This window comes from Pholcus phalangioides, unplaced genomic scaffold (assembly GCF_987345545.1).
Source record: "Pholcus phalangioides strain wild (caught in Gottingen) unplaced genomic scaffold, Ppha-v1.0 ptg000030l_1, whole genome shotgun sequence".
Classification (NCBI taxonomy): Eukaryota; Metazoa; Arthropoda; class Arachnida; order Araneae; family Pholcidae; genus Pholcus; species Pholcus phalangioides.
The window spans coordinates 1,169,887-1,193,781 of record NW_028301620.1 but is presented as its reverse complement, the minus strand read 5'-3'; the positions used below and the strand labels follow the sequence as shown (position 1 = coordinate 1,193,781).

The 23,895-nt window shown below is 37.6% G+C and overlaps 1 protein-coding gene across 1 annotated transcript in view; it reads left to right on the top strand.

Moving 5' to 3' along the window:
- LOC149067424 (lysosomal cholesterol signaling protein-like) overlaps positions 1-23,895 on the top strand; it is an 89,091-nt gene that overhangs the window by 49,295 nt on the left and 15,901 nt on the right. Inside the window, exons 7-13 of the mRNA XM_089252657.1 lie at positions 559-718; positions 4,854-5,009; positions 11,108-11,191; positions 13,684-13,892; positions 14,524-14,629; positions 19,114-19,369; positions 22,238-22,304. Coding sequence (XP_089108783.1) covers positions 559-718; positions 4,854-5,009; positions 11,108-11,191; positions 13,684-13,892; positions 14,524-14,629; positions 19,114-19,369; positions 22,238-22,304 — 1,038 coding nt within the window. The remainder of the gene's footprint in view (positions 1-558; positions 719-4,853; positions 5,010-11,107; positions 11,192-13,683; positions 13,893-14,523; positions 14,630-19,113; positions 19,370-22,237; positions 22,305-23,895) is intronic.

Here is a 23,895-nt window from a genome sequence, read left to right as displayed (position 1 = left end):
ATCACGGGCGTAATATTACGTCCAAACTCCAGTGGAATAAATTCAAACAAGTTCTCCGTGTTTTCTTTCCTCTTTCTTCACATTCGCGCAGCTTTATAGCAACCCTATTATCTACGGAAGATTTTTTCCCCACATACATAATGTTTCTTTCTACTATGTACATGTGTGTGTGAGAGCGAAAGATAACACGTAGGGTGAGGGCGAAAGAAGACTCTTAAAAACTCTCTTATCTTTATTATCTATTATACTCTTTCTTCTTCTTTTATACATTTTTTTCTTTCCCCTCTTCTTTCTTTTTTCTAACGTGTGGTTAGGTTGGGACAAGGTTACCATATTTATCGCCGATTCGTCAAGTACAGATAATCCAAATTTCTTGCCAAAACCTTGTACGTGAAGTGGTTAATAGCACGTCCTCGAATACAGTAATGGTACCATTGAGCCACCGTTTCCGCTGATTCGGTACCACGGTTTCATGTATCCGTGGGTGAACCAACTAAGATACACTTCCCCGTATATGCAGGCACTTTAATGTACAATGGTTTTCTCCTTCCCTTGCAGGTTGGTATCGCCTTTGGTGACCAGAAGCATGGTCAATATCCTCTGTACCAGCGCCCCCGACATAGACGATCTCGCCGACTACGGCTTCCTATACGGAATGGTACCTACTGGGCCCATCGTCATCCTGTTCGCCACTGAATACTGCATCGGGACAGAGATGGTAAGGATGGCACCCCTCTTTTTTGGTCATACGTAGGGTGAACGACGTGTCACTAAACGTTTTTGACATCCGTGTAAATTAAATAAATTCCAGTAAGAGTATATGCGATTGCGCCAAAAATCGTTTCCTGAATCCAAATTCCATTTGGTGAAGAAATAAAATCCAAGATATACAGATGACTTACTATTATGTAGAGATGTTGATTTCTGGAAAGTAAAATTCACCTGTACCCCCTTTGGGGACTTGAACCCACGGCTTCCCCCGTTCCGGACGAGTGTACTCCCACTACGTGATAGGAGCAGTAGAATAATTCTTCCTCGGAGCGTATATATGCTGAATGGAACCGTGCGGTGACAGCAATCAGATAACGACTCCAAGGCTTCCAGATGGCGACATATACGTTGGTAAAGGTGTTCTCTGCACTTAAAGGAGAGGTTAATTTTTCTTTCCAAAACCAGCATTTCTATGTAACAGCCAGTTTTCTGTATGTTTTTCATTAGCAAGTGGAGAGATAAAATCTTTCTCTAAAAATAAAATCCAAATTTGACAGATAGGAGGCACTTTCCATAAGAATTCGCAAATAAGTAAACGAATCTTATAACCAGGGGTGTATGGAGGATTAACCGTTGGAGGAGGGGGGTGTAAGAATTTCTTCTAGTGAAATTTTGCTCCTCTGTAGCTTACAAGGAAACGTTCCCAAGCTTAACTCATAAATGTCGACGAAAATTTTACGGGCGTTAGTAGATGGCTCAAAATATGTACTGTGAAAAAAGTAGCTGCGGAATTGCAGTAGGAGAGGAGTAAATTAATGTTGAAAATTGGGTCTGGGATGTTAAACCCGTACACAGTTAGCATCAATTGGTGACTTTGCATTCTTGAAAATTAATGAAAACATCTAATGCGTTTATACTATAAAAACGTGCTTTATGCTGCATTGAGAAGCGTTAATATTTAAAAAATAGCTTCTTATATAGGTATCACTCAAAAACCAGAATATGCAAATTAGATGCATCAGTGCTATCTTGCATAGTTTACAACAGATATAATTGACTACAATTGATTCAGGTGGAAAGGTCTAATTTCTTTATAAATTGAAAGTGTCACAAATATGAGGCTCATTCAAGAAATGCATAAAGTAGAAACGTATTTTACACCAGCTACAGCTAGCGAATATTTTAGATGCACGGTTTTGCTTCCAGCAATCAAGTGCGTTGTTTGCAATAAATATGAAATCAACAGGATTCTCGAAATACCAAGGATGCGTTTCTGTGTATGAGCACACAAATTTCCACATGTTGACGTAGCGTGTTGAAGAAAACTAGTTGTTGCGATGGATTGTACTTGTAAAAATATTGTCTGGGTGAAACAAATCGATTTGTATTTGTTTAATCACAACTAAATCTGAAAATATTTGAACGAAATTTATCCACACCCGAAAACCGTACCAACCGTATCAAGCGGTTGTATTAGATGAGTGGTTTTAGGTGGCATCACAAACACATGAACGATTTTACCCAGTGGCGTAACACTATCAATCAAATCATTGTTTTTGAAGGATGACCAAGAACCCATTTAAAAGTACGGTTTCATCTCGGGTGTGTTTTTAAAATACACTTCTCCGATAAATATTCGCGCAGTTTTTTTTATCCCATTTTCCCGATTTCGAAGCGACGGTATAAATATTGCCAGCTTGAAAATTTTTTTGTCGAACTTGGGTTCCGAATTGTCCTTTAGGTTCAGAATAAACAATAAATAAAAAGGCGATAGCAGCATTCCATCTTTGCGGATTGTTGGCATTACAGTATATGAATGGGTCGTAGCATGGATAGATTGTGCAGCACATTCAATCTGCTTTGAACCCAAAAAATCAAGCGGTCTTCCCGAATGAATTTCTTTATTAAAACCCGATTGATCAGTATTAAACAATCGGGTTATCCTTCAACTGCGAATTCTTAAAATTCCTAAAAAAATTCATATATCATTTACATATATGCTTTTGAAGCATTTACAATATGATCCTCTTCATTGCTTTTGAGCAATCATTTTTGTAATTTTTACGCTAAAATTCCTACATTTCTCTGTTTAAAATTACAGAGCCATTTCCCGGAAGCTTTGAATGTCATTTTTGGGGACAGAGCTTTATTACAAGCCAAGCTTTTCAAATCCGAGTCATGCACGTTCACGTGCCTGCGCCTCGCATCCTGAAACTTTTGAAGTTCGCGTATAGTTTGTGCCTCTTATGACCAAATTTGTTGACAAATACATTCGAGACAAACTTTTTACAAATTTATACTTGCTTTGAACAGATTTTAGTGTGCGATGTTTCATTTTTTTACTGCTTCGCCAGTATTCAACGGCTGCTCTTTTAGTTTTAAATGGGATATATTTTCTGTGGACTTCCTCATTTTACTCTTCACCTACGTAAATTTCATCATTTTCATCTATAATGTCAAAATTTTCAAATTCACTTTCGTCAACCCCGATGACTCGAAATCAATAGCGTCTTCTACTTTATCACTAAACATTTCGCAAATAAATTCAGGTTCTTTCAAAATTTCCATTTTTTTAAATTTATTTCGGTTTCTCTAAAATCTGTCAGAGCTCCATTTCTTGAACAGACAATTCGTGGTGCAGCATCCACACCACGTTGAACACATTGATATGTGGTGTCATTTTGTATTTGAAAGCCACAGCTGTTTCAAAAAAATAGATTCAAAAACATCGAGGTACACAACAATGCAGTTTCATGCGAAAGACTTTTCAGCATTAAACGAAACAACAACAAAAACTTATTGCGAATCGCTAATTTGTTTCACTCAACGTAAAATAAAAGTGTAGGAGAAATGCACGTTTAGACTAAAAATATATATTCAAACACTTTTGAATGAAAAATACCCAAAAATAACTTTACAACAGATTTAAACCCATTCGGAGGGAACACGGACAAGTCATTTAAGAATTTTCCGCTTTTCTCTGAATCCTCGCCAAGTAGGGTTGCATTTGGCGTTGAAAATGCTGATTCGTATTCATTTTTTACAGCTTTTCTGTTGCGATTCCGCTGCTACTTTTTTCACAGTACATATTTTGAGCCATCTAATAACGCCTTTAAAATTTTCGTCGAATTCTATGAGTTTAGCTTGGGAGCGTTTCCTTGTTAGTAGTACGAGCATTCGTCCAGCATACGAGAGACCCGTGTTCGGTTCTCAGTAGTGTTGATGAGATGCTTGTCTACCACCGCGAAGGTTGTCATCGGGTTCGAACTGGAAAAGAATATGGATGGTATGTTTCTCTAACGAGCTTGAGGTGACCGCCGATAGATGGCGTCTGTATTTCTAACCCAGCTCGTAAGTGGCAGTAAATTGCGTACAGCGATATGGACGAAGTTGGTATGTGGTGAAATAGTGACATTTTGAGTGACTGACCTTTAAAAGCATTTTAACAGATATTTGAGAGATAGCGTATGAAAGTACTTACTTTCTACGTTTTATTTTTTTACAAAAATGTTGAAAAATATCTTTAATGTTTGATTGCCTTGAGGGGAAGGGGCTGGTGGTGAGAGACCCTTCTGCTTATGCATCTGCTAACAACAGCTATCGATTCACACAATCTTCGTTCTGTACTACGTTCACTGACTTTTTAATTCCTTCTTGTTCAGGATAATATCGATTTCCTGAGATGGAAGACGCATTGAACACTTGCAATAGTATGAATGAACCGATTGTACGCCATCTCAGCCGGAGAATAGAATGATGGACCCTCTATAGGTGAAATTTTCAAATGGTTATTTTCTGTGGCCAAATAAATGTAAATCCTAATTCATTTGATGAATTTCGGTGTAAATCGCATACTCTCATGGAGTTTCCTCTGATATTTTCATGAAATTTCAAAAGCCTAGTGACTTTTAGTTTCTCTGACAATGTTTCAACATTTTTGACAATTCACAGTTGACAATGTATGAAAATGATTTCCATATTCAATAGCGTACGATTAGTGATTTGCTGATTACAGCTGGTTGGTTTGAATACGGGGAAAAAAGTAAAAGAAATGACAATATTGTGTGCAAAAAAATGGTGCCAAGTGGGGAAACAAAAGCATGTGTTAACATATTTTATTTATTATTATTAATTTTTTACAGCTGGCGTCGACGATGGTCGTTTGCACGGCGTTGTTCGGTCCCGCCCTTTTCATCCTGGTCCGCATGTTGACTTTGAACATCCACGGCATCGAGGAATTCGCCGAAGAGCTTCGCGTCACGGTGCTCGTGCTCAGCGTTCTCAGCATAATATCCTGCGTGAGTATATACAAGGTGGTCAGAAATTCCGTGAAAAATTTTAAGAATCAATAAAAACTCAACCCATTCAAATGAGAAAGCACGGTTTGCTTTAAAATATCTATGTATTATGGAGTAGAGCAGTGGTTCTCAACTTTTTTAGCACATGGCCCCTTTCGAACCATATTTTCTTCTCGTGGTCCCTTCTCACCAAGGGGCTTCCCCTACCTTAATTCAAGACCGAGACCCTTTCTACTTATTGAATTTAGTGAAAACTAAATTTATATGATGAATAAAAATTTCATAAATCGATTTCTGCAACCCCGGACGGATCCAGAAAAGAGGGTTGATCATCCATTTTAAGTGCCGGATTATAAGGGAAAAATAGGTCTGTGTAAAACACAAGATGACCCAACGAATCCTGCATAATAATAATACCCCTTCCGACCATGGGTCCGCACCTACCCCGGGCTAGAGTTAAGTGAGCATCCTTCTTGTGGGAGTTTTATGCAGGCCCGTCTCAACATCATGGGTCCCCACGGAAAGTGATGTTCTGGAGGCCCATACTTAGCTGGAGGTAACAGCTTACATATTCACATACTTACATTTAATCATAGCACCAGATCTCACCCTATGGATATGATGCCACAGGTCATGCTCACAGGTGCCCCAAGGGTTAGGATGGCCTTGGTACTATGGAGAGTTCTGTTGGATTCTGAAAGTAGTCACACTTTTCCCCATCATATTTCATTCAGAAAAACGTTATTTCTTCTGTGACTTAAGCTTACAGCTTACTGTGACTTCCTTAGAACCACAAGGAGATCATATTTCCCAGGGTGAGAAACACTGGCGTCCTAATCCTAAATATGACATAGTGGCCTGTGGGTTCCGACTGAAATTGGCAAACAGTGCATACCCCTGAGTCATTTCTTAGCCATTCATGGACTAGTAGTGCGATTTTCGACATGGTTGTATATGTTTTATTTTTAAACTACTTAGAGTTTAATATTACCCATATTGGGTTATTAATCTAGGGGGAAAAGAAAGCTTAAGTAGGCTGGAGGAGAAATAGAAAGCAGAAAGTGTCACTCAACAGGGCAGTGACAGAATGTCACTTCATCAGCCTGTTAGGACGTCATTAAGTTATAATTAATGCTATTCTTTTAACATTAATCATTCATCATAATGCATATATTACCTACTCTCATTTTTATGTTCAGCGTCAACTATAGATCATATTAATAAATGCGATTATATGTTATTAAATGCAGTTAATTATGATTATTTGATTAAATATATATTATCTACAAAATTTGATATTTTGCAGTTGGTCTAATTATTTACACTATATATAGTTGCTTATATACATTTTTCACAATCCCGGTACCTCCGGTCTTTTCATAACCAGAAAGTTTTTGGGTCTGGAAAAAGCTGATATCTGATCTTTTGGGTAAGTGGATATTTCCCTAAGATGTTGGTATTCTGACTCTTCAAGAGTTTGGAAGAGATTATTAGCCAGCTTTTGAGCAAAGGCGTGTATGGTGGGCATTCCTATATCGTTTCTTATACTTCTATTCCTGATGAACCAATTGGCTCCCAGCATAGCTCTTATTGTTTTGTTTTGAGTTTGTTCTAATTTAACCATGTGTTGATTACTCGAGTAGAGCCACACTGGTGCAGCATATAAAAGTAGGGGTCTGGCAGCCATTTAATTTGTTCTTGATAGTCAATGTTGATCTGCTTGCAAGTATGCGTTTTAAAGTGTGTTTTGCTACGTCAGCTCTTTGTATTACATAATTGCGTTGTTGCACAAATGTCAATCGTTTGTCAATTATTATTCCCAGGTATTTAGTACTTATAACAGGTTCAATGAATTTCCCCTCAACCACTATTCCGGCATCTGGGGGGTAGATTTAATTTTCCTATGATCCACATAAATTCTAATTAAGCTCTGCTGTTTTCGCACCATGTTTCGAGTTGATCAATTAGTTCTTGTAAATTACTTAATGCCTTCTGTTGTTTTCTATCTGTACAAATTATCATTGAATCGTCTGCGTACAGCGCAATAATACCCTTAATGGCCACTGGAAAATCATTCATGTGATAATTGTGGAGGCAAGGCCCTAAAACACTGCCTTGCACTATAGATGACCTAATTTGTCTAGTTGTAGATATTGTGTCATTGGTTGTGTCATTATCCACACACATAAAAAGTTCTTGCTGCTAGATAATGACGTACAATTTTAATTATGCTACAGGGTAGGACAATTCTAATAATTTTATAGAGCAACCACTCATGCCACACGTAGAATTTCACTGACAGCTAACGCTGTATCACAAAAAACTCGATATAACTCATAAATACAGTAGTATAAGTAATAAAACAGATCAATTCCGCACACATTTGCAAACTTTATTTATCGGCATCCGAAATCGAGTTCTGCATTTTCTCATGCTTGTTTATAGTTACGTGCTAAGTACAACAGAATGCAATCTAAAAGTATCGTCGTGTGTGGCCCAATTAGATGCCAGTCAGAGCTATGAAGTGTGATAATATTGAAATGACGTAGCTTTATATAACGCAAATCGAAACAAGCATTAATAATGCACTGATTGGGTTTCATTTCATGTGTAATGGCGAGATTTTTGTGAGATGCAGCGTCATCTGTGAGTTGCATTTTCAACTATTTTTTGAATCACAAAAAAAAAAAAACAAAAAAAAAAACACACACACACACACAAACACCACCCTACCTCTACGATATTGCTACTCATATCATACTATGCGTTAACCGCATTATTTTAATATAACTTTTGTCGATTTTTCATTATTATTTTTTTAAATATATCATGGATTTCTCCTCGATATTTATTTATTATTATCGTCGATGTCGTTTTACATAAACATAGATCATTGATCATTTTTGTCGCACCACGGTCATTTTCTGCACACGAGGGCTAATTAGACCGGGACCTACAATTTATTGCCGATTCCGAACGGCAGGCTTGTTTTTCATACTCATCGAGAGGTTGGTGCGCTAACCCCTCGATGGGGGACTCCCTGCGGTAGCAATTTTTGCTGCGGTCAAGTCGCCGTTTTTTGTTATACCCCTGTGTCAGGAAAGTTTTCTGACAAAGACGAACTGGGTATCGAACTCGCGACACCTCTAAACATCCTTTGGTACTTTAGGCGCACGTCTTATCGACCGGGCTACCGCGCCCTTTACATAAACACGTACCGCATTTGTGAGAAACTCGAGGAGTGTTTAATCAAGTGTCACGCGTGCTTTATCTAATCACAAATTCTTCTCCTACATCGGAAAACAGATATGGAAGTCATGTCGTGCTTCGAAAGTGCTCTGGCCAAAAGCCAACATACCACGAGGCTTTCGTAATCACAATTACGAGACTTTCGTAACATGCAATGCATAATAATCGAATAATGACCACGAGTTTTTTTAAAAGTATTTATTTGAGATCATTTGTGTAGCTGACAGCAACCAGCGATATCAGAACAATCTGGTGCTGCCCAAGCAAATCTCGATATCAGTGGCAGATATTCTCATGAAACACCAAAGCGAATTTATTCTTTCTCCAAAAATTACTGCAGTGACACCTCGATATAATGATATCGAGAGATAGCATTATCATCAGGTACCACCAAACTAAATTGTTGTCATCTCTTCTGCATAGGCATTGTTAGTACCACAAAAACAAAAAAATGCATTCAGACGTTTTAGTTCAAAGCAAAAAAAATTCCAATATTAATGTCTAAAATTCAGTTAGTTATTCTATCCTGTAAAGTAGTTTCCCGCACTACACAGAAAGTAGCTCAAAGACAACTTGATTAATAGTTTCGGAGGGTAGATGGTACGAAAGAAATTTGTTTGGAATGCGGGATATCTGGTAATATCATATATTTTTTTTAACATTTCTTCACTAATTTCAGCCATTTTCGGTTTCTGTTCCGCTCAAACCGAAACCAATCCAGAGCCAGGGATATCGTGCTGCCATCTAGGAGACGTTTGCCAAAAGTGCATCGTTGATCTTGAAAGCTTTTCCAGTTTTGACGCAACTGCTTATTATATTATTTTCAGACCTGATTTCCCAAAAATGCAATCCATTTTTTTTCTATCCCGTGAGGTTTCCTCATGAAATGGTTTCATATTTGCGGCAAAAATAACTCAAATCTCTCTCCCCAAATATTTTGGAGTATTTTATTTTTTTAGGGACCGTTCAAGTATTACGGCAGCATCGATTGGGGGGGGGGGGAGAGAGGGTTTCTGATTTGCTGACTTTGATGACAAGGGGAGAGGGGGTTTGGATAATGCTTACGTCATCAACCACCCTTTATGAAAATATTAAATATTTTTAACTGCATCTTACTCGGTGCGCCAAAAACAAGAAAAGCCATTCGATAGTTTGTGGGCACTTGAATGACATCCCCCTCCCTATTGATAAGTGCCCTACAGAGCCACTTCAGTGATCTCTAAATGTTTCGCGGATCTGGAAAAGTAATCTGGAAATGTGTCCGGGCCGCTTAAGTCCTCTGGAATTGTACCGCAGGACACTTAAGCGTTCTGTAAACGTGCCGCTTAGTTCATTTTTAGAAAATTATGTTTGAGGAGGGCAAGCGCCGCATCAGATAACCTCCAGGGCCATATTTGGTCCACGGGCCAAGGGATTTTATGCGATTTATCATTATATGGCTTGGAGGGTAGGGTCGCAATGAATTTATTAAAGATAAATTTTTAGTTCATAACCTTCAAATAACATTGGAATTAACAGAAATTGATTATAATAACATAGAAAAGTATTTTCTTCCTAAATTTCAATTTAAACAAAATATTTTTTTGCATTAAAGAATAATTTTTGATCTTCGGGGGGGGGGGGGCAGAAATAAATACTTCACATATATATCCTATTTCTGTAATTATTATGATAGACCCTAAAATCAAACCAATGAAGCATCTTTGGCAAAGATTTAGCAAATTTATTCGTGACGCATGGCTTCAATGAGATTTGTGTGCTGCTTATGTAATACCAATAAAATTTAATTTTCACATTATTTGAAAAACTAGAGCCGATGTGACAAAACCAATGCCAGATTCAAAATCAGCACCCTCAAATCACTCTAAACTTACTGAAATATCTTTGTCAATGATTTAGTATATCTATTTATAATGCGCAGTTTCAGTGTGATCGGTATTCTTGCTGCCTATTACAGTACTAATGAAATTTGATTTTCACTTTATCTAAAAAAAAAAAGTGATGGAATTTTTCAATTACTTTTTGTAGTAACTAGCATCCAAAACATTACAAAAAACATTAATTACTTTTAAGGAAGCTTTTTCATCGCAGACCTGCGTAATTAGTGGGGAAAAAACCAATTCCTGAACTGAACTGAATTAAGAGTGATTCACCGGATCTACTGCACATATTTTAAGTCCGTTTTACGGGCCTTATTAACGGGCACCCTATACAGCATAGTTTCTCAACCTTTTCTGACCCATCGCCCCCCCCCCCCCCGAACGCAATCTAACCCACAGAATACTATGTTATAACCGTAGCATCAACCACCCTTCTGGAACATTCCATGGCACCCTCCCAGGGGTGTTACCGCTCAGGTTGGGAATCACTGCTCTAGAAGGAGGCCTATGGTGACAAAAGAAAAAACAATTCCAGAATTTTTAAATAATTCTATCTTTAATTTCGGGAAAAATTCACAGTTAATGACAGAAATAATTTCAGAATTGATGAGTGAGGTAACTATACGCGGAATTCACGAAATAACTAATCATAATTAATAAATCCCGAAAATTATTTCGGGAATTATTGAAAGAGGTAATTTGGAAGTAATTGAAATAGCTTGGGGTAAAAGTTATGTACCATAAACTTTTAAGAATCTTTCAATCGATTATTTTCTTGTCTTTTTTTTCTCAAGTTTTTCCCTTAATACATGTTGTTCTTAATCCAGAATAATTTCTGGGTGTACGATTAATCGTTTTGATTACCTTTATCACTATTTATTTGTTACCATAATTATCATCTATTGCCTTTCAACTAATTAGATGGCGCAGTTAATGATATTCATTTTCTGCATTTTCTTTTTTCTGTAGATTTGGACAAGTTTGTGCTTCATCGCGGGCAAGAAACTCAAAAACAAACTTTACAGGATCACCATTTTCCTGATTTTCTCTCAGGTACGTCATTTCTGCCGATACGAAACACAGGGTGGGCGGAAAAGCCTGGGGGACATTTTGAAAATTAATAAAAATCAAACAATTGACAAGAAAAGTGAGGTTTGCACCTAAATATTTCGTGCGTCCTATAAATATGCGACGAGATTTTTTTTTGATAAATAATAAAGTAATGTTCAAAATTTCGTTCACAGATGGCGCTGTGTGAAAGACATGTCACGAAAATTTGTTTCGTGAAAAGTGTTTCATCGATGTTTATAACGATTCGTGTGTCACATAGAACTATCACATCTATATACAGTCAAACCTCGTTAGTGCGTCACGGTTAACACGTCACTCCGCTTAACGGGTCACTTTTTGAAAGTCCCAATTGTCCTCAGACAGGAATTGGCACAGCTATGGCTTACTCCGTTTAACAAGTCACTCCGCTTACAAAGTCATATTTTTGGTCTCCCAAGAGTGACTCATTAACGAGGTTTGACTGTATATAAAAGGTTGGCTACTTTTAAATTTCGTCAGAGCAGGGCAAATGCCCCAAGTGGGCAAAAAACTGTCGGGCAACAATGGTTTTTGGGCCTCAACAATCACTTTCCGAACGTTTACTTTGGTTACCGTGGTTCCCTAGCAATGCGTTTAACACGTGTATATGCCTTTACAATGGTTTGTCATTTCTTCAACGCTGTCAGTAAATGTATGATATTTAAGCCTTTATAATGGTTTGCCACATCATAATCATCATCAGCATCGCTTTGAGGGTCAGGAAAAGGGTGATCCTTATAGAAATCAGTGTTAAAATTGCCGATTCTACTGTAGAAATGCGGAAATCTGGTGGGTTTTCTGTCACATCAATAATTCTCGATTTTTGAAGTATTGAGTTCGCTTAGAGATATACGAAAATATGAAGTAATTAGCCGGACCTACTTTTTAGTTGGATATCCATGCAATAACACACGGATTTCAACTTTTTATTTATATCTTCTCAAGCATGAAAATTAATGTCTCCGTATTGTCTTTTGATATTCAAACTGCATAAATTCATGTGGGGTAAGATATTTTAAAATTAATTATGGGCCCGCAAAAAGTAAAAAGAAAAAATTCCACAGCTTTAATTAAGCATTTTTTGAAGCAGAAATAGGCAGAGATAGATTACTTGAAGTTCAAAGGGGGGAATCGAAATACCCTTTAAAAAAAGACAATATATATATATATATATATTTACTTATTTATTTTTACGTTTCTGTGTAAATCTAGATTTGTTTCTTTCATGAGTCGCGCAGAAAGTCGCCATATTGGTGAACTTGGACACGGTTTGCATGTCCCTCAAAGAAAGAGGGCGATATCACGTGATCCAAAAAAGCCTCATTGAAGAAACCCGGGCAACGCCGGGTATTATAGCTAGTTTATGTATATAAGCAGCCTTTCGCCCGTTTAGATATGGTCCGAGCTGCAAAGAGTGTTCATACTGAAATGTGGTAGTTCTATTGTGATGAATAAATATATTAATTATGCACTGTTCGAGTCGTATTTTGTGTGTGATGTCGAGTTTTTAAGACACAGCGCCAACTGCCTTGACAAGTACTATTTTGGTGAGCTCCGCACTTTTTTATGACAAATGATTGATTTATTATTAATTTTTAAAATGAGCCCAGAACTTTTCACCCTCCCTGTGTTTCTAGTGATTACCCCCTCTTCAATTTTAGACGAGAATGACGCTAAAATATGGCGCAATTGTAATTAAAGAGAATCTTTGTTAACGTAAACATGCAGGGTGGCCTGGAGGTTTTAATTCGGCCGTTATCTCATCAATCTTTAATCGTAGGGGGCGGTTTCAATTTAAAAAATGCTCAAAATGTGTTCAGAAATCACACTGTACAAGTTTTGAGAGTGAAAATACAGTGGGACCCAAAATAAAAAGAAAATCTAAACATACATACGGTCCCTCTGCTCTCTAACTTGCAATTAGAAAGTTGTTGCCCTGTCTCTGATATGCCCAACAGAAAAACTCAAATCCCATGTTTTTAATTGCAATATTCGATGAGATATGTGAATTCAAAAATCGGAGAAGGGAAAGAACAACATAAACTAACGGATTCTTTGTCTCATTTATCCTGTTCTTTCCTAACCTTCCCAATTTTTGAATTCAAATATCTCCGCGAATATTGAGTTAAAAACGTCGGATTTGTTGTTGGGCTCAGAAGGGACGGAGCAACAATTTTCGAATTAGAAGTTGGTGGACAGGGATGGGGGGGGGGGGACCGTATGAAAATTCAGATTTTTTTTTATTTTGTGGCACACCCTATTTTCACTCTGAAAACTGGTAGAGGGTGATTCCTGAACACATTCTGACCATTTTTTAATTTTAAATCCTACCTCTACGACGAACGGTTGACGAGCTAAAGGGTGAATTAGGACTTACAGGACACCCTGTACGCTTCATGAAGGAAAGTAAATATTGAACAGAAAGTAAATGCAAATGCCTTAATTGTCGTGTTTAGGTGATCATGTCGTTCGGAGTGTTCCTGTGGGCAGTCATTCAGAGAGATCTGGACTGGACGCCGTTCCTGAAGGTCGCCTTCATAGCTGCCGGTCAGCTGATGACCAGGTTGTGGATAACTCTGCTCGCTCTCACTCTAATGATTGGACAGAGGAACAAGACGTCGCCGTTCGTGCAAAACGTTTCTTGGCCCATGTCGTTTGGATTCGGGTGAGGATAAACAATCAGTTCACTCTGCGTGCAAATTCCGTCAAAGATAAAATTTTTCTACCTCGTATTCACTGGGGCAAACAACAACAACAACTGCAACTAATCTTATTATTGCAGTGATAAGCTCCAGATAAGAAAATATTACGCATTCAATCCATTAAGGCATCCGACTAGGTTTAAAATACCGGTTTTTAATTTTTTACGAAAGCTCTACTCTTTGTGATTGCAAAAGAGGCTTGTTTTGTTTATATACCGCTTAGAACCGAAGTTACGTACACTTTAGTGTTGCGTTTTTACATAAAAGTAAAACGTGAATAAAAACTAAACGTGTTTTATGACGAATGCTATCTTTGACGTTTTACTCGCATTTGAAACACGATTTCTAAAAATAGACATTCATTGTATCATCACAAAGTTTTAATAGAATATCATGTTATATATTGTTAATATTTTGTATAAAATCTAAGGTCTGCCACATATATTTGTCTAATTACGGTGACGTATAAATAATTCATATAATAATCCATTTTTGTAATTTTGATTTTCTCCCATGGAATGTTGGAAGTACGTCTATTTCTTTTGTGGACATAATTCCTTTTATTTACCCAAAACATTCATTTCATTTTCACAGGATCCCATTGGCCTCTGTATTGATGCTGCTCGTGCTGACGGCAGTCGGCAAATGCGAGCCGTCGTTGCACAAGGAGCTGCCTCTGTTCATCTATGGATCCTCAGAGGTTAGAAATAAATAAATAAATAAGTATATATAACTCATTATAGTTTTATGTATAGAAAAAATTGATCGTTAATTGAATCAAATCCAATTCATTTGAAGGAGCATTGACATATAAAATTGACGAGAGGTTCGTGTTTCGTAAATATTGTATTTTTACTGATATTAAGATCGTGTTTAAAAATTCACGAACACTATTATAATAAATAACGAGGTGGTTTTTTCCGTCACAGAAACTCGTTTGCAATAAATTCCAAAAAAAGAAGCGTTTCTCTTCTTTAAAGTAGAAAAAAAGAGAACTCGTTATTGCAGTTTTAAAATGTTTAGTTTTTTTTAAAGAAAATATAAGTAGAGAAAAGAGCCATAAATTGTGAAATTGCGTCGTTTCATATTAATATCCCAAAAAAAATCTAATTTTTTTTTAGAGAAAGTGATTCCGAGATATTGCCATACGTAAAAAAAGGAGTAGAGAGTATAATGCCTAATTGAGAGAATCGTCTAAAGAAAAAAAAATCGCCTCGTGATTCTCTCTTAAATAATTAATCGTGGTTATGTTTCTTCCCCTAAGAATATCCCGAGAGTTTTTATCCATAATGTGAATCGTACGATTTTGTGACTTTTTTTTGTTCTGCTTACATTAACAAAAAATCGGTTCATTTTCTAGATGAAAGTAAATAGCAGAAAAACCTCTCATCGAATAATAAATGCATACAATTATCATTATTTCGACTCGTTTACGATTTTTTTCGGTAGTTTTTAAATTTGGTTTTACGTTGGATGTTATATACAAGCAGCACTCGATATGATTGAAACGTAAAGGAAAAAAAGTTTGTGGAGTTTAATTGACGTTGACTAGTAATCCGAAGATGCTTCATGACGTAAAGAAGATTTGCATGTGCCGTAGGTCAGTCCGAAAGTTCAGGGATATAGAAAAAAATGAACTTTTAGTAAAGTATTTTTTATGCTTTTATAGATATGATTTTCATCAGTGGAAAACCAAAATTAAACGACACAGAGTCTGTTTTTCTTTCCATAAGTCCATAATCCGATTAATATAGGATGGATACTATCGACTGCCCGGAAATTATACACGAGATTTCTTGTGAAAAATGTTTTCAATTTTTTTGATTTGACCAATAATTATGTAGTTAAAAATGCATTAAAAATTGATGAAGTCAGTTTGGAATCCTGCCAAATTCACCGAACGTGCAACAAACGTTTAACTTGGCGGTTTTTAAACTGATTGAAATGCTATAACCCTAAGAGTAATCAAGGAAGCTAAAGATGTTCAAACCAGTTTTTTTCCTTGCCCTTTCTCTCAAAAAATTTGACTTAACAACGAAGGAAATAAAATTAGAGCACCGCATTTTTTTTTGGCAAAAAGTGTTGATTCCGGGAAAAAACCTTTTCAAATCAATCTCGTTTGGCTAACGCTTTACAAATCTGGTGATTAATTTGCCAGAATAGTGGGGTGAACTTAACACGCAATAACTAGGTTAACATCACTGTACAAGAAGAGGAAAAAGCGCCAATCGTGAAAGAAAATAACTGAACTTGGCTTCTAACGGGACTGAATATTTTAATTTCAATTAGCGAAAACCCGTTGCATTCGGATTTTGTTTTCATTGGGTGTTTTGGCGCATAACTTTCGTTAGGAAACTGACATGTCATAAAATTTTGAAACGTTACAAGTCCTTTACTATTTGTCCGATCATAAAACTGAAAACACATTTACATAATTTTTTCAAAAGGAATCACGTGTGTAATTATTAACCGATCGATAGTATGAACCCCCTGCATACTACACTTAGGGGAATCAGATCCCGTAGGTAAAACTTTAACTCTTTTAGTACTAATTGTACTTTCAAGTACTACTAATTTTTTAACCCCGTAACATCCGTTACATACGTTGTTGGTATTTTGAAGTATAAAGGCTGCATAACTAACTACACTATACGAAGTAATACACCCTTTCACGAAACTTAATTCGAGTTTAAAAAATGCTCAAATTATCTTCAGAAATCCTCCTGTACCAATTTTGAAAGTGAAAGTACAGTGTGTTACAAAATAAAAAAAATCTAAATTTTTATACTGTCTCTGTTTCTTCTAGCTGCCAATCAGAAAGTTGTTGCCCGGTATCTTCTGAGGCCGAAAAGACAAAAAAAATCCAATGTTTTAAACTGCATAAATCACTGAGATTTTTGAATTCGAAAATCCCAACAGCATAAATAAGGGAAAGGAGCGTTTTGCGCCAGTTTATGTCAATGGTTCTCAAACTTTTGGCGCCCGTGACATTCTTGCCCAATTTATGATTCATCGCGGCTTCTCATAATATTTCATTAGACATTTTACTTTTTTAAAGAGATACTTCAAAGCATAAATAGGCACTCTAGCTTGCCATGACATTCTGGCATAGTTTGGTGACACCCCTAGGAGCCGCAACTCACAATTTGAGAATTCTGGTTTATGCTGTTTTTCCCACGTTTTCAGCGATTTTTTAATTCGAACATCTCAGTGCATGTTGCAGTTTAAAACACGGTTAACACACACATTTTTTTTCTTTTTGGGCTCAGAAGAAACACGACAACAATTTCCTAATTTGAAGTTAGAGGACGGTATGAAAATTTAGAATCTTTACTTTATACTTCATCTTTATTTTCAAAGGTGGTGCAGAGTAATTCTTGAACACATTTTGAGCATTTTTCAAACTGAAACCACACTTCTACGACAAACGGTTGATGAGATGAGGGTCGAATTAGGACTTACAGGACGCCCTGAATAAGTATAAGTGAGTGGACACTGGCGTTCAGAGATTTTTTTCCACTTTTAAGAAAAGTGCTTGATGAATTATTCTGAGATTTTACTCGTGTAAAAGACACCCAAGCGTGTACTCGCAGTTTCCAGCGCAGTTAGTCACGAGTGCATTTAGAAGATCGACGGAAAATTAAATAAGAAAAGGTTTTTCATCGATCTCGCATCAGAAAAAGTTGCAAATGATTTTTAACTTTCGCAAAACATTTTGCCTGCTGTTTGCAATATTTTTTATGAATTTTCGTGCAAATTACATGTATTTTTACAAATACATTGATGTTTCTTCTGAAAATTCTAATTTCCATTCAACGCTTTTTGCTTGTAACAAGTGAGATGTTCAACCGAATTTCGTGAAAGTTACAAAAAATTCGACAATGTAAACGTTACACATTATGTTGAAATATGAAATGTAATTATTCAATACTTTTTCATGAGATATGAGAATAATATATGAATTTAAATGAAACTATGTACGCATGCGCAAGAGATATAAACTTTATTTTTTAAAATTTGGTTGGCAACTATATACATAGAACAACTTTTGTGATAATTACAGTTGTATATATCGTGAAAATTCGGAAAGATACGGACGATATATAGAGTGAGCTGAATTCAAGTTACTTCCTGAAAGTATCTGGATGGTAGGAGATTTTCCACCAATGGATATTTCGATTATTTTCTGCTGTTTGATTATTTCTTTCAGTTCCTTTTTTCATTTTGACATCATGCACGTGTGTTTTGCCAAAGAACTTCTCTCACGTAACACCAGTCACACGTCTCCGCTCATATTCGCATTATATACCGTGGGCTTATTCTCGAAATAATCAAATGGCAGAAAACAATCGAAATATCCATTTGTGGAAAATCCCCTATTATCCAGATACTTTCGACACCGAACGACCAAACGAACAAAATCAAGGGAACTCGACCTTTAGGAGAGGGCGGGCCATTTCATCGGTTTGTAAACGTGTCGCTGGAACGTCGTTCGTGAACTTTGCCTTGGGTCACTTAAATGATCTGCAAATGAGCCACGGGGCAAAAATTGAATGATTTACTAATGTGCCGTGGGCCAAGTGAGTGATCTGGAACTATGTCGCGGGGCACTCAAGTAATCTCAAGATGTGCCACTGGCCACTTAAGTGATCGTTCAATATGCCGCGGGTAACTTAAGTGCACTGAAACAGTGCCGCGGGTCACTTAAGTGATCTGTAAATAAATCACGAATCCCATGAATGAACTGGGAAAGTGCCCCGAGCCATTTAAATGATCTGTAAATTTGCAGCTTTGCTCATTTTTCATAAAATTTGGTTTGAGGTGACTGGCCAACATCAGGTGACTCCGCGGGTCATGGGTTGAACATCTCTGGTTCACCCGATGGGTGCAGTGGTAAGATGCTCGTCGTCCACCATTAAGGTTGCCGTCCAGGCCCACGAGTTCAAATCCAGGAGAAGACCATCGTAAATAAGTTCTTTACTTACCGAGCCTGGTATGGCAACCGATAGATGGCGCCTTCATTTGTCACTCCAACTCCACTGGTTGGAAATTGCCGTGTGGCGATGTGACCAGAGTTGATGTGGGGTAAAGTAATGTATGAGTGAACCGTTTAACGATTATAGGTTGTAAAGGAATAGTAAATTGCGAAAGATTTCAAGAATGTCCTCCGCTTTCTCCGCACAGGCAGTGGCGTCGATTGTAGTGCTCACCGTGTGTCTATCCATTACCGTCGGCAGCGTGGTTGTATATTGTAGATCGAGATCTCAAACGCAAAGTCTATACATCGATAACAACCACGATGAAAACGACCAACCACAACCTTCGCCGTCGTCAGCGGTCGTCGATCTCACTCTCAAACCGAAGTACTCGTCGAAGTGCGACGATGAACTCGTCGGAGGAGTCCACTTCGCCCTCAACAAACTAACCAAGTCTGTTTCTGGTAAGCAAAGTTCTCATCTTCATTTTTCCATTTCTGTTTTCATCGTTGTTTTAACCGCTTCACTTGCGAGCTTTTGGGTAAAAATTTGGAGATTATCTTTATTTGACGAATCGGCGATAAATCTGGTAACCCCGTCTTATCCCGACCGCACGTTAGAAAAAGGAAGGAAGGGAAAGGAAAAGAAACATGAAAGAGGGAAAAGTACAATATATAAGGTAAATATGTATAAGTGGGTTTTTATAAATTCTATTTTCACCCTCACCCTATGTGTTCTCTTTCACTCTTACATGCGCATAGTATAAAGATGCATTATATATATTGAAAAAAATAATCGACCGGAGTATAGAAAGAAAGGAGGGGAAAAAAGCAACTACAGTTGATATTATACGAAGTACGAAAGCCTGGATAACCAAGCGGAGTTCGAGATGTAGTTCGGAAAGAAAATTCACATTCTTCTGTGGGGAATCGAACCACCAATCTCTCACTGTCCGGGCGAGTGTTCATTGAACTACAGAGACCGACATTTCCTTTCCTTCGAGCATACGTATGAATGCTGAACGGGACTGCGCATGGACAGCCTCCTAGCTCAGCTAATAGCTCTTTCGACCTTAGCCCCCAGATGGCGACATATAGGGAGAAACGTTTCTCTCTATACAGTAGGTATTGTTATTATAAAGCCTCGCGATGGTAAAAGGAAAAGCAAGAAAACAGAGAACTTGTTTGAATTTATTCCACTGGTATTTGGTCGCAATATTAGGCGTCATGGGGTTTGAAGTAGGCCATTTTGGAGTATTTTATCTTACCCGGTATCCCATGTTACCAGAGTGTATCCCTTGATCCTCTTACTTCTTATATTTTATGTAGTTTTATTTTCTTTAAATTTCTCATTGTGACATCGAAAATTACACCCGATGACTTACTTAAGTTAGAGCTCCTTGACATACCAGGCCGACTCATCTACCATTTCTGAACGAAAGTGTTTCGTCCGCATCACACTAGTCAATCACCGTTCCCTGTCCTGCTTTCTTTTTTTCTTTAACAATATGCGAGACATTACTTGGCGCGGCAAACCTAGTCTTTGGTTAAAGAAGGGCGGCGATTAAGCTCTCCTCTATAAAGGCCTCAGTGAATCACGTGCTCTATTATGTTCAACGTGACTCATAGAAATTGAGGATTGGCTTTCCTTTAAATTCATTTGAGCATTCCTAGTGATTTCCCAAATGTTTTCTAAAACTTCAGATTGAACTGGAACAGCAAAAAGACATCAACGATGGAAATAAGTTATAAATGAAGGGTCCCCGACATTTTCGAGCTTACAAACCACTTCATTGGTTTGGAAACGCACCGCGGGACACTTCATTGGTTTGAAGAGCGTGTCGCGGGCCATTTAAGTGATATGGAACTGTGCCGCAGGACACTTTAGTGACCTGTAAATCTGCCGCGGCCGCCCGAATAAACTAGAACTGTGCCACGGACTGCTTGAGTGATTTGCAATTAGGATATGGGCCGATTAAGTTATCTGGAACGGCATTCACTGCGAAATGCCGAAATATGGATAAGCAGTGTTTAACACAAACAAATACTTGTGTGAACACTGATTTAGTTCATTTTTGCACTATTATGTTTCAGCTCACGGGCCAAATCAGACGACTCCGAGGGCCACATTTGACCCCCTGGGCCTTGAGCTGAACATGCACGATATAAATAATATAGAAATCTTTTATAAATCAATTCAATGCTGTAGTTATAGGAGTCGGGATTAATTCAACGGGATGTTTTCATGTTATAAAGCGGTCACGTCACGATCACAATAAAAAGGAAGAAGAAGCCATTCTTCTTTGTAGAAATGGGAAGGGGTCGGATTGAAATAACAAGATTACGCAGAGAGAGAGAGAGAGAGAGAATAATACCCAATAATCAATGGGAAGAAGAGAGCATACAACACGAACACGCAGATGGCCTGAAGAAATATGTCGCGGAATACGAATCGACCAACACTCACCGACAATAAACGACGCGCAATGGGAAAATATTTATTGTCGGTGATATTGTCTCGAATATACAAGTCGAGAGAAAGTAAAACGCGTGCATAACACGTCACGTCGTCGTTCAAAATGGAAAACGAGACATTTTCATGGGATTAGACTCTTGTTTCAATTGCTATTGTTTTTCTTTGATTTCGTACAAATATATCCGCGATGATAAGAAATGTGCATATGACATCCAAAAATGCACATCTCGTTCAAATAACTTGATAAATAAGTTAATGCACGCGATTATAAATCCGTAAATGCACAATTTTAGTGCATAGGCACATTTCTTTATGTTTTTGATTGGCCCAAAAATCGCATACGGTGTGATACGGATGTAGATCCTAATATTATTTATTTCGAATGAATAACCTACTGTTTATAACAAAGTTCATACCTTTCGGGCTATTAAGCCGTTTTCGAGGCTTGTTTGCAGCGGACGTTTCTATTGTGGTGGATATCTTCAGTGCAGTTTTCGACAAGCAAGGAGATGAAACGACCTCATTGGAGGAGCGTTATCCACTGACGTTTTAGCTGAAGACCCGAAAGGATTAACCTCGTCGTTATGACGTCGAGCAAGTGACTTCCGCGTCTTTAGCAAAAGCGCCAGTGGATAACTGTCATTCAAGAAAGCCGTTTCGTCTCCTTGCTTGTCGAAAACTGCACTGAAGATGCTACCGCAGTAGTGGACGAAACGTCTGATTCAGACAAGCCTCGAATACGGCATAGCAGCCCGAAAGGTATGAACTTTATTATGAACTCCGGCCGGCAAAACCTGCCTTCTCTTTACAAGCTACTGTTTGTGCGTCATTAAATATATTGATTATTTATTTTGCAGTTCCCAGTTTTCATGCCCAAGATTATGGAATCCCGAAGAAACGAGAAAATTTCTCTTCCGAGGAAAAGTAAAGAAAACATTTATATCTACAGTTAATTATATGTTATTAATTATTTGTCTTTTTTCGTGATGAATATGCACTTATATTTGGGGTTGCTGTATTTTAATTATATTTGACATCCATATTTTTTTTGATAATTTTTTTTTCAGCCGCCTCATTGGACAATTTATTTACCTGTTGATTTCTGATTTTTCTCGGTGAACTTGATATCTTAGATGGTATAAGGGTTCCGTTCTTGCGAGCAGTATTCCAATATTTGGCGTAAGAGGACAGTGAGTGAGTCATGTGACATTGTAGGCACATCACATTTTGAATATGCTTTCTGTAACATGTATAGGAAACCCTACCCGCTTTACATACTATCGTGTTGGGAAAAACCATGATGAGACAAATGGAATACTTCAATTTTGGGGTACTTCAATTCCGAGGACATAAGCATGCGATAGCTGACATTCACCCATTTGCACTATCCCGCTTTTATTCGCTGATGTCAGAAGATGGTTATCGATAGTCCAATCGAACAGTAGCCGACAAGCATCACCTAGTACGGTGCAGTCAGATGCAGGGCAAAATAGTTCAAAACATAAAGGGACGGGATATGCGGATTCTCAAAAAATCACCAACGAATAAGGCGAATACCAGGAAATTCTAAAAAAATTCCTAAAGAGCAATACTAAATACCTAGTATTCCTAAAACTACTATACCTAAATATTTACCATTCCTAAATTCTAAAAAGAAATTTTTTAGTATTTCCTGGTGTTTGCCTTATTCGTTGGTGATTTTTTGAGTATTATTAGGCAAAGTCATCTACTCTTCTATATGCAGATATGCCATAAGTAAACACGACGAAAAGCAGAGGTCCCAGTACCGATCCGTGAACTACACGCTGGAAACCATTGTGTCTTTCAGATAGGCAGTCGTTGACGCAAATTTGAAATGCTTGTGAAGGTATAGATATTCTTGTAAATTATTGGTATTCATCCTTTGAATACCTATGAGTAGCAGTTTTCTGATGAGAAGTGACCTATCAAATTCATCGAAGGCTCCATGAAAGTCGACATAGAGTATATCTTATCGGGCCCTCTTTCCAATAACACGTGCGACAACACCATGAGTCACGACATAGCAGCTGATGCACCAGAACCGATCGACCTGGAATGAAACGGAATTTGTTACGCGGAACAACGCCTTTCTGAAGAGCAAATGGTAGGAGTTTTAGCGCGATACACAATTTTCGATATGTCCGTTAAAGAAATCGGATTAATTCTAGATGCTTATAAATATGCTGTAGTTGAAAATGTGGTATAAAAGTGATAGAAGATGAGATGAGAAGACTTACTAAACCTAGAAGTAAAATGATATGTAATTGCAGAGAGGAAAAATGTTTTTGGCGATTGTAGTTTTCTTAAACGTTACAAATCGATTGTCAAAAGTCCACTGGTGATTTTCTACTCCTCCTTCGATACAAACCATGCACTTTTGAATGCGTATAAATTCTTGACGGGCCTTCGAACCGGCTCGAATTTGTGCTCTTGCGACAGAAAATATTCATATTTGCTTTCGAAGCACAAAGAGTCGACCGAAATCCCAACCATT